Here is a 12,888-nt window from a genome sequence, read left to right as displayed (position 1 = left end):
TTAAAAATTCAAACAAATCAAATCGAATTGAATCAGACCGAATCAAACTGGTTCAATTCGATTCGATTTTTGATCAAAATCGATTTGATTTAATTTTTAATTTATTCAGTTTGATTCGATTTTAAATTGGACCGATCGATTACTCACTCCCGCTCAAAACATGACATAAAATAAAGAATTAAGAAAATTTATTCAATTAAATAATTAAATAGATTGGCATAAAAGAAAAGAATCATCTCATATTATTAAAAGTTTGTTACAAAAGCTGCTAAAGGAAGGGATATTTTACAACACAGCTTTTTTTCTTCTTTTTATTTTTTTTTTCAAGTAAGAAATAAAGAAATCTTAAGTAGATCTCAATTATTCACCAAGACATTTATGTCACAATCAAAGCCCAAAAAAATAAAACAAATCACCCAAAATCCCTTAATTGATCTTTTATTTTTATCACCCAAGAAAAAAAAAAAGAAAAACTCTAATTATAATATTAACTATTAACAACTGCACAGTGCTTTCTAATTTGACCATCAGTTCCAGTTTTAACATCAACTCTGCCTAATTTCTCCATGGAATTGGCAAACTGAGCAAAGAAATCATCAACAGAACCACTGAGAAGTTGGTTGATGAGAGATAAAGTAACAGGGTCAGTGATCAAAACAGCGTCTGATTCAAAAAGGCCTCTTCTTTTAAGCAAGAGAGAGTAGTAGCTAAGATCAAATGTTTTTCTACTTCCTGGATCCATCTCAACAATGGTGGTTCTATCATCAGGAGTTCTGCACTTATTTGCCCTTAGATTTGCAGCATACTCACTGTCTAGGCTAGGATCTGGCTCACCAGTTCCACTGAAGTTGTATAAACGGTCTGAAAATGCTGGACAATGGGATATCCCAATTGTGTGAGCCCCTGCACAAAAAAATAAAAATAAAAATAAAAATTCAATGTATTATATATGCGGAAATTATAGAAAATATATAATTTGCCCCTTAACTTTTCACAAAATATCATTTTACCCTCCTAATTTATCCTTCATCTTATTTACAGTTTTAATTTTTTAAATTTTGAATAGCATATATAAATTTACTCATTCGCTATATAAGTTTTTAATATTTGAAAGTTAAAAGAGAATAAAATAAAAATAAAAATTAAGAATTTAAAATAATTTTTTTGTAAAAAAATAAAGAAATAAATATGCATTTAGCTTTTTTTTTTTTCTCCATGTGAATTCCACATTATATATGCTTTTTTTCAAGAAAATTTTATATAATAATTGCTCGCACTGAGAATTTATATTGAGGTAAGATTAAATTATATTTATTTAAAATATGTATGTAATTGAATTTATGAGTTATTTTATTAATTTATTGAAAATTTAGTAAAAATATTTACCATTCATATATGATAAATTTTTTTTTGTTTAAATTAAATTCATGTAGGCCCGTTATGTAAAATGAAAGTAAGATTCACATGAAATTTTATACATTTAATATTATAATTTATATAAATCTGATTTAGGTAAAATTTTCTATACATGATAAGAAAAGCAAATCTGACGTTGAAATTGCAGAAAAAAATATTAAAAATTATTCACAAACTATGTAAAAGAAAGCTGTTTAATTTAAGACCTTATTTATATGTGAGGATATTGCATAATTACCGGAAAGCAAAACCAGGTCTTTCAAATCAAGACCTTTGTCGGCAAATTGAGTCTGAAGAGTAGAGAAGTTTGCAAAGGGAGGTGGGATGTCGGCCATGGCCTCAGACAACCTTGATATTACACCATCTCTTCTTCCAGTTGGAACTCTCCAAAAGGGACCTCCCTGTATCCAAATCAACAACAACAACATTAATCATTTGGGAACATGTTATAATTCAAGATTTTTCTTTAATGTCCATTGATTTAATTACATACTGTAGCCACAATGGAATCCCTTGCGACCAAAGCAAGAATGTCTGCACAGGATACTATGCCAGGACATTTATCTTCAAGAAGGCTCTTCACTCTGTCTAGGAAGTCAAATCCTCTTATTGTTTGATTTGGAATAGCTTCCTTTTCAGGTTGTTCGCCAGAGCTCGATGACGAGTTCAGAAGCACAGATGCATCACAACCCTGATGCCAAGAACATATCATAAATGAGGTTTCGAGTTCAAATCTCAAAATGAAAAAAAAAAAAAAAAACAAGCAGCGAGTGATCCAGCTTAATTAATTAAGAAATGATCAAAGAGACAAACCCTGACGAAGCAATCATGGAAGTTCAATCTCAAGAAAGAAGCAGCTAAAGATGGAGCATTATGGATGTGTTTGTTGACAAAATCTTGAACAATCTTCTCAGCTTTTGGGCAGCTCTTAGCATAAAAACCCATTTGCAATTGAGCTTCAGTTGATGAACCCATAAATGCTAAAACACCAAATATTATTAAACCAAAATAACCTATCACTCTCATTTTGATCTTGATATTACTATAAGAAGAAACAAATAGGGAGAGAGAGAGAGAGAGAGAGAGAGAGATAAGCTGTATGCCTGTAATATGAGAGAAGATGCACCTTTATAAGCATGGATTTGAGCTAAAACATAAGAAAGAAGATTCTAAAACAGTAACTTTAAATTATGATTAGTTATGCTTGTCTGCCTCTCTAAGCAAGTGAGGTATAGATCCGTGTATAAACATGACTACAACAATCAGCCATCTTTTTTTTTTTTTTTTTTTTTTTTTTTTTTTCTTTTTCTTAGTAATAGAATTAAAGATATTCTAGAGCCAGTTTATTATTTAATCCTCAAAGTTTGAGTCTTAATCAATGAAACGAGCAGTGAATTCATTACCTTAATAAGGTAATGTAGTAATAAATCTTAATAAAATTAAAAGCAAGGTGGCATATATAATTATTAATGCATACGTGAATGATATGGTGGAGAATATAAGCCTTTTTACGTTGGCATAATAAAACCATAGAAGGTGAATACAAGAACACTGCTACTATCAAATTAAAATATACTCATTTGTTCACCTGCTCTCTCTCTATGATTGCCATTGCCACTCTGTTCTACTCTTTCTCATAATTGGGTTATATGGCTGCCACCACAGCATTCATCATACAGTGTAATGACTTTCAAGGTCTTTAGCCGCCCCTCCTTGTATCTATCCATTTGATTTTATATAAATAAAAAAAAACTAAGAAGCTTAATTAGTTTGAAAATTAAAAAAAATTGAAAAATAAAATAAATACTCCCAATAATTACAACAGTGAATCACTCACAATTTAGCTCCAAATTAAATACATTCAATTAAATTTTGAATTCCTAACCTTTATGAAAAGAATTTAGAAACTGAATGTCTAGTAAGAATTAAATAAAAATATTAGCATTAAAAATATTTAAAGGTTCAATATCAGTGCAGTCACATATTTAATTTGATAATATTTAAAAGTTTAATAATATTATACTCATAAATTTAATTTAATAATAAATATATCTGAATAAATTTAAAAAATTTTATATTTTACTTCTCAATTTTTAAATTAAAAAAAAAACAAAAAAGTAAAAGTCCAATAATAGTGGCGAAATGGGCTCATGGGATAAAATTGAAACACGTGGCTGCATTTTCTTTTTTCACTTTTGATTGCCACGTTACAAAAACAAATTGGGGGAAAAAGTAAAATAAAGATTTAACGGATTAAGTTTTCTTGATATCTGGTCCAATTTAAAAATGAGAAAACTAAAAGATCAGGAAATTAAGGGTGCATTCATATTTTTACTCGCTGACTTCTGTTTTTCGTTTTTTTATTTTTACGCTTTTATTATTACTATTTAAAAAATATTTTTAAATAAAAAAATTTAAAATAAAAAATTGTAAATATTAATTCAACAATTTTATAATTTTATCAATTTTATTTTTTCATATATATAAAAAAATATAATTTTTTTATTAATTTTTTTATTATATATATTTTAAATATATTAAATTTTATTAAATATTAAAAAATATTTTAGGAAATTTCTTAAAAATATGAAATATTAAATAGAGTTATAATAATCTATTTATATCTTACTATAATTTAAAAAAAATTTAAAAAAAATAATAAAAATTTTAGAATGAAGAGAATAGTTTATTTTATCAAATCATTATTTTTTTTTATAATTTTTTAGTTACATATTCATTCAATTAATTTATAAAATATATTTTTATTTTATTATTATAAAAAATTTGTTATATAAATATTTATAAAATATATTTTTATCTTATTATTATAAAAAAATTATTATTTAGTATTTATATTATATAAAAATTTATTAGTTGATTTTTTAATTTTAAAAAATATAATAAAATATTTTTAAAATATTTAAAATTTTATTATTAATTATTTAATTAATTTTAGCCATATAAAAATTGATCCATCGATTTTATAAAAGTATATATTAATTAATTTTTTTATATTTTAAATATTTTAAATTTTTTTATAACACTTAATAACTAAATTAATAAAGAAATTAATTAGTGAATTTTTTAAAAGTTCAGAGGTATTCTAATATATTGTTTTAAGTTTTATATAATAAGAACTGAATAATAATTTTCTTATAATAATATTTTTATAAATTAATTGAATGAATAAAATTTTCTTGTTCTTCAGTTTAAAAAAAAGTGATCAATAGGTTTTTCTATTTTATTTGGATTTGTAGCAATCCCTTTTAACTATTTATTTTCTGAAAATTGAATTTGATTTGTTGTTTTGAAAGTCGAATGGACCCTATTATCAATACTCTCAATACTTTGTTTTTCTAAAAATATTTTTGACATTTCAAATTTATAATATTAATAAAAATAAATTAAAATAAAAAAAAATGTGTCAAAGCATGAATTTTGCATTCTATAAAGATTATCTTAAAAGTTTTTATATACATAAATCATCTGATGTTGGGAATCCATTAATCTGATTAGTCTAGATTTAAAATGCTCCATATCTAAGTTTAAATATAAAACCATTGATTAAAGTTATTGCGACTTTCATTTTTCATTTCACTTGAAATATATTATTTTAAAGCACTGCAAGAATTATAACTTTTGACAATAATTAAATAAATACTAATTTAAATTTTTTTCATTAATAATATAAATATGATGATCAATAATGTAATTAGTTGTTATTGTGTCAAATTTTGATGACTATTGTAAATCATTCCCATTAAAAATGAGAGTGTTAGATCATTTAAGTGTACATTTTTTTTTTTTAAATCTCCACATCGAAAAGATAATAAATGAACAATCATTTAAAACCACTACAAATTAATAAGCAATATGACTAACTAGTAGGCTAGTCGTGAAATGTGTCACGATTCTGAAGTGTAAATTATAACGACCGTCTTGAGTGGAACCGTGCCAGCCTTAGTTCAGTCTGTCGTACTAAGTCAACTTCTATTTGGGCTGAGCGTGTGCTGTCCTTACTTTCTTCTTACTCGCTGTGTCGACCAGCTCGGTCCAAAATCTTGTCCAACGCTTGACCAAAATTGATCCAAGTGATATAGTAATGCCTTGACAAGTTTTTGAGCTTTTTTCAGCCCTGACGAGCTTCTGGGCATTTTTCAGCCTTATCAATCTTTCAGATATTATCTAGTCTTGACGAGTTTCCGGGCATTTTCCAACTCTATCGAGCTTTTGAGCATTTTTCTAGCCCTGACAAGCTTCTTGGCATTTTCCAGCCCTAGCGTGCTTTCGGACAATTTCTTGTCCCGACTAGCCCTGACGAGTTTCCTGTTATTTTCCTGCTTGCGGACTTTACTCGCTCGCTTAGCAGTCCGTTCTGCCTTCGCTAATTGTCAAAAAGTCTTGCTCGTCTACAATGAGCCTTCTTCTTTCTAAAAAAGTTTTGAATTTTCAGGAGTAATTATAAGAGCAGTGACAAATGTATTAGAGACTTTCTATGAAACAGGACCAATGCTTGGACGTGTGGCCTGGCTCATACCTGCCTTGTAGCTTGAGTATGAACTGCCTTAGAATCTCTTTGTGAAACAGGTCTAACGCCCAATTGGTTGGCCTGGCATATACCCACATTATGGCCTGGGTAGAAGATGTCTTAGAAACTTTTTACAAAACGGGACTAATACCCGGTCACTTGGCCTGGCGTATACCAGCTTGGTAGCCTGGGCATAAGATGCTTTAGAATCTTTGTAAAATGGGATTAACACTCGGTTGGTCAGCCTAGCGCATGTTCGCCTTGTGGCTTGGGCATAAGATGCTTTGCTTAGTGGGATTGACATCCAGTTGGTTGGCTTGACGGAACCCGCCTTGAGGCAAATGCTTTAATTAGTGGGATCACCGCTCAGATTATGACCTAGCATAAAATGCCTTGATTTGTGGGATTGATGCTCAGATGGTGGCCTGGCAGAACCCACTTTGTGGCATGCCATGAATGTGTTTTTTAGTGGTACTAACATCCAGTCTTCTAGCCTAGTGAAACTTGCCTTGTAGTCTAGCATAAGATGCCTTAATTAATAGAACCAATGCTCGGATTATGGGCTGGCATAACCCACCTTTGTGGCCTGACATAATATGCCTTGATTTGTGGGATCGATGCTTGGATTGTGGCCTAGTGGAACCTACCTTGTGGTCTGGCATAAATGCCTTTTTTTATTGGGACTAACATCCAGTCTTTTGGCCTGGCGAAACCTGCCTAGTAGCCTTGTATGAATGCCTTTTTTAGTGGGATAGTCTTCTGGCTTGATGGAACCTGCCTTATGGCCTGACATAAAATACCTTGATTAGTGGAACCAAAGCCCGGATTGTGGTATGGCGGAACTCACTTTGTGGCCTGGCATAAGATGTATTGATTTGTGGGACCAATGACCAGATTATGGGCTGGCAAAACTCGCCTTGTGGCCTGGCATGAATGCCTTTTTTAGTGGCACTAACACCTGGTCTTTTGGCCTGGCAAAACCTACCTTGTGGCCTGGTATGAATTCCTTGATTAGTGGGATCGACGCCTAAATTGTGGCTTGGCGAAACCCATCTTGTGGCCTATCATGAATACCTTTTTTAGTGGGACTAACACTCGGTCTTCTGGCTTGACGGAACCCACCTTGTGACCTAGCATAAAATGCCTTGATTAGTGGGATCAACGCTTGGATTATGGTCTGGAGGAACCCACTTTATGGCCTGGCATGAATGCCTTAATTAGTGGGACTAATGTCTAGATTGTGGCCTGGGAAAACCCGCCTGTGGCCTGGTATAAATGTCTTTTTTAGTGAGACTAACACCTGGTTTTATAGCTGGCGGAATCCACCTTATAGCATGGCATAAGATGCCTTGATTAGTGGGACCAACGACCAGATTGTGGCCTGGCGAAACCCACCTTGTGGCCTGGCATAAGATGCATTGATTTGTGGGACCAATGTCCGAATTGTAGCCTGGCAGAACCCACCTTGTGGCTTGACATGAATGCCTTATTTAGTGAGACCGATGCTTGGATTATGACATGGCAGAACCCATCTTGTGACCTGGTATGAATGCTTTTTTTTTAGTCTGACTAACACCAAGTCTTCTGGCCTAGCGGAACCCGCCTTATGGCTTGGCATAAGATGTCTTGATTAGTAGGATTAATACTCGGATTGTGGTATGGCGGAACCCACCTTGTGGCTTGACATAAGATGCATTGATTTGTGGGACTGATGCCCAGATTGTGGCCTAGCGGAACTCGCCTTGTGACTTGGCATGAATGCCTTGATTAATGGGACCGATATCTAGACTATGGCCTAGCAGAACCCGTCTTGTGGCCTGACATAAAATTGCTTGATTAGTGGGACCAACACCTAGATTGTGGCTTAGTGGAACCCACCTTATGGCCTGGCATAAGATGCCTTGATTTATGGGACCGATACTTGGATTGTGTCCTAGAAGAACCCACCTTGTGGCCTGACATGAATGCCTTTATTAGTGGGACTAATACCCAGTCTTTTGGCCTAGCGGAACTTGCCTTGTTGTTTGAGTATAAGATGCCTTGATTAATGAAACCAACACTGGAATTGTGGTCTGGTATAAGATGTCTTGATTTTTGGGACTGACGCCCGGATTGTGGCATGGTGGAACCCAGCTTCTGATCTGACATGAACGTCTTTTTTAGTGGGACTAACACTCGGTCTTCTGGCCTGGCAGAACTCGTCTTGTGCCTTGACATGAATGCCTTGATTAGTGGGACTAATGCCCGGATTGTGGATTGGCGTGACTCGCCTTGTGGCGAGCATGAATACCTTTTATAGTGGGACTAACACCCGGTCTTCTGGCCTGGTGAAATTCACTTTACGGCCTGAGCATGAAATGGCTTAGAGAAATTTTTATATGGGACTAACACCCGGTCGTTGAACCTGGCAGGTACCCGCCTTGTGGCTTGGGCATTAAAAAATGTGGCCGGCTGATTGATAATCCGACAATGATGTGTCCGACTAATTGATAAAAAATCTCGCCGGCTTAGTTGAATGGGATTCTATGATTATAGGCATAATATGAGTATGTTGAATTGTGACTGCCAATGGTAAATTTATGTAAAGACCCGACCTCTTTAGGGTGGGCAGGCAAGTCTTGATAAATGATCAGATGCTACAATATTCGTGTCTTCTTCACCATGAATAATCAGATTTTTATTACATGGCTCTGTCTCGTGATGATAATTCTTAGTCTATCCTAAGTGATTATTGTGAAAATATCGTATATAAATAATATATATTAAAATGTTTCATTGAATGTTTATATTTAATATTGTATATGTTTTTTATATTTAAAAATTTTTTAGATTTTATTAATAATATTTTAAATAAAATAAAATATTATATATTTTAGATAGTAAGATTTTATTTTTTTTTCATATTTTAAATTGTTATTAATAATCTATGATATTATATAAAAGTAAAAATAAAGAGTAAATGACGAAATTAATAAAAATAATAATATTATTATGATATAAATATATATTTAAAAATGATTTTATTAGTTAAATATAATTTTAAGAATTATATTATAATTTATTATTAACTTTTTAAAATTAACTTAATTTTTTCCACTATAATCTTATAAATTAAAAAGATTTAATTTTATTATTTAAAATTTTAAGTGTTAAATATAACTGTAAATTATTATAAATATTTAAATTTTTTATTTAATATCTTTATTTTTAATTATTTTATATATATTTTTATTATTTTAAATTAAATAATATATTTATTATAAAATATTTATAATTATTAATATAAAAAAAATTTATTACTATTCAAAATGTAAACTGCACAATTAACGATTAGATCGTTTATTTTTAAATTTTAATTTAAAAATTAATTAAAATTATATACAAACATAAATATTAATGAATTTATTTAAAATTTAAATATTTAAATTAAAATATAAAATAATTCGAAGGTTAGCTCAATTGATATATATATATATATATATATGCGCCTCCTAATAAAAAAAAAAAAAGGAATTCATGCTCCTCGATTATATTATTGTAGCATCGTGGATGGCTTCAATGAAAAACCTAGCTAACGGTAAATGGTCAATGTGAACAAATGTTTATTAATGTAAAGCTTTTTAATAAAATATTTTTTTTAGGAGTGTACAACTCTGATAAGTAACTTTGTAGTCAAACCATTCTTTTAATAATTACAGGAATGCAGAAGAATAAACCCTTTATATGATTATTTTCAAAAGGCAAATTATTGTAAATTATTAAAAGAAAAAGGAAAACAAACTGTCTTTGTGTTATGTATACGCCTGCAATAATTGATCTGCATAAGTAAAGTTAAATTTTTAATTAATATTAATTATTGGCTTCATCATTCTTTAGTAAAATAATAAAATTTAACTTTATTATCAAGAAATCCATTAAGCTGTATGGATTCTTTGCACGCTTGTGGTACGTACCACATAATTATATCATCATTGTACTTTGACAAAAATTCTTCTACTTCGCTAGAATTCCAATTATTTTATTAATTACAATATAAAATAAAACCATGGAAAAAATATTACGAAAAAAGGCTACATCAATTATTTTATTATAATAAGCTCTACATATAATTATTTATCTTCAATATATTAAAATAATGTGAAGAAGTATACTCTCAATGGTGGGTACAACGAACTTTTTGCTTTTTCAAGTTAAAAAAAAAAATTTTTTAAATTCTGATCCGACAAAAACTATTTCTCAGATCAGGGTAAATTTGAACTCTACCGCACGTCAAAAGTGCGGTAGAGCTTACCGCACTTTTGAAATGCGGTAAGATAAGAATAATTGATAAAAAAAAATTAAATACATTACCGCACTTTTGACGTGCGGTAATGTGTAATGCGGCTGCCACACAATCAATTTGAGAAATATAAATTTAATTTTTATTTAATTAATTTTATTTATTTAATTATATATTAAATTTATATAAATATAATTATATTAATATTAATTAATAAATTTTTATTTAATTAATTATTATATTTTATTAATTTAATTAATTATATATTAAATTTATAAATTATAATTATAAAAATTATATTAATATTAATTAATTTTTATTTAATTAATTATTATATTATATTTTATTAATTTAATTAACTTTATATTAAATTTATAAAATTTAGTTATAAAAATTATATTAATATTAATATTAATTAATTTAAATTATTTATAATATAATATTATATTTATTATATTTGCTATTTTATTTTATTGATTTATATAATTTAATTAATGCTAAAAATATATATTAATGTATTAATATAATATTCATAGATTTAATTTGATAGTATGTACATTTAAATAAATTTAAAAAATTAGAGGTCTCATATTTTACTTCCCAATCCTCAATATTCAATATATTTGTCAATGATATATATAATTTATTTTATTAATCATATTTATGAATGAAAAAAATATAAAAAATTAAATAAAAAAATACATCTAAATATTTAAAAACAGTAATATAATAAAAATAAATTAATATATATATAAATGATAATGTCAAAAAATAATATTAAAGATGAATAAATATATTCTCATATTATATAGATATCTTTTTTTATTTATAAAATATTTTAATATAAAAAAATATGAAATAAAATAAATTTTAATTTTTTATAATTTTTATAATTTATAAATATTTATAAATTAATAGTAATAAAAATAATAAAATAAAATAATAAATATAAAAAATATAATATTTTATTTTAAATAAATTAAAATAATTAATATTTATAATAATATTAATATAATTTTTATAATTATATTTATATAAATTTAATATATAATTAAATAAATAAAATTAATTAAATAAAAATTAAATTTATATTTTTAAAATTGATTGTACGGACGCACGCATTACCGCACTTCAAAAGTGCGGTAATGTATTTAATTTTTTTTTTTTAATTATTCTTATCTTACCGCACTTCAAACGTGCGGTAAGTTAGAGTCAAAATTCACCCTGATTCGGGAAATAGTTTTTGCCGGACCAAGATTTGAGAAATTTTTTTTTTTTTTAACTTGAAAAAGCAAAAAGCCCGGGTACAACTATATAATTAAGAGACAATCACAATATGAAAAAAGCTAGCTGGAATACTCTATTATTCTAATATTTTATTGCAAATAATTAAATATTCTTTATTAAAACTAAATAATCTTAATTTATTAATTAAATAATATAAATTATCAAAAAAAAGCTTTTAAAATGATCGGATACTGGATAAATTAAAACATTGTAAAATTATATTTTTATATCATTTTACTATTATGTTATGATATATTATTGAGATATTTCATATATATATATATATATATATATATCAACTATTTATTTTTGAAAAGATAAAAGTTTGATTTCGTCAAACAATAGCTTAAGTTTTAACATTGCTGCTATACAACTATATAACTTTTCTTAGCGGTTAAGCTTTTGTTTGCTCTGATTCCACAAAAGAAGTGAATAACTTGTATTGATTAGTGTTTGTGTACTACACGTATATACAACACATTATGAGATAAAGGATGATTATTGTTAAACAAACAATAAAAAAAAAGATTTTTTTTTTCTCTTTTATCATTTCAAATGCATATTTTAGAGTTTTTTTTTTTTATGACTTGCATATAATGCATCACACAGCAAACACAACAAATTTTATAAAACTGAAATTGGCTTCGAAGGGTAGCTATAAGCTTAGTAGATGACAAAATATTTCTCAATCTATTGCCCTTATAATATACAAGTTTAAAAAAAAGTCATCTAATTGAGAGCATAAAAATCAAATAGCTGTAAAAGTAGCCACAATATCAGAAGGTGGCGAGAATATTGTATTAGTTAATGCTACAATAGGATCTTTGATAGCATAAATAATCGATTCTAAACCTCGAGTCAAAGCTAACCTAAGGGCCTCAAGTACAGTAGGAGTCTCTGCTACTAATGGAGAATAACTCCAAACATGTTTAGTTATTCTATACATTAAAACACTATTACTATTTTAAACCATCACTATAATAGCAGCTGGAGAAAATTGATTTTTTTAGGTGGCATCAGTATTGTATTTTAGAGCCCTATAAGGAGGAGGTAAGCAAACCTTTTTCCGAAATTGACACAGAGAGCTGTGGGATAAAAAAGTAGCAAAATTCCATAGTGTCTAAACTCCACAATACTAAGAGTAATGCAAGATGAAGTAGCTAAAGAATTTGAAAGGACAAATTTAAATATTCCCTTATTTCATGTCTTCTAATTTATGCCAGAGAGTAAGAGGGAGAAGTTACATGATAGCATCACAGTTTGGTTCAACCTTAAATTGATCCCAGAAAGTCTTCCACTAAATAGAAAAATTTGAAAATTTGATAAACACAGGCTTATAAGTACAAAGGCTCAAAAACCAGGTGGATCTAGCATAAGG

General features: G+C 28.3%; 1 protein-coding gene across 1 annotated transcript; it reads right to left on the bottom strand.

Annotated features, from left to right (window-relative positions):
* Window positions 1–219: 219 nt before the first annotated feature.
* On the bottom strand, window positions 220–2,526 carry LOC122721339 (peroxidase 3-like). The gene is made up of 4 exons (XM_043948630.1): window positions 2,230–2,526; window positions 1,910–2,107; window positions 1,655–1,817; window positions 220–903 (listed from the first exon to the last, which is right to left on the bottom strand). Exons 1-4 carry the CDS (start codon window positions 2,440–2,442, stop codon window positions 488–490), a joined length of 990 nt encoding a protein of 329 aa, XP_043804565.1. The 5' UTR covers window positions 2,443–2,526; the 3' UTR covers window positions 220–487.
* Window positions 2,527–12,888: the final 10,362 nt, after the last annotated feature.

Source organism: Manihot esculenta, chromosome 12 (genome assembly GCF_001659605.2).
Source record: "Manihot esculenta cultivar AM560-2 chromosome 12, M.esculenta_v8, whole genome shotgun sequence".
Taxonomy (NCBI): Eukaryota; Viridiplantae; Streptophyta; class Magnoliopsida; order Malpighiales; family Euphorbiaceae; genus Manihot; species Manihot esculenta.
This window is presented reverse-complemented; position numbering and strand designations above follow the sequence as displayed.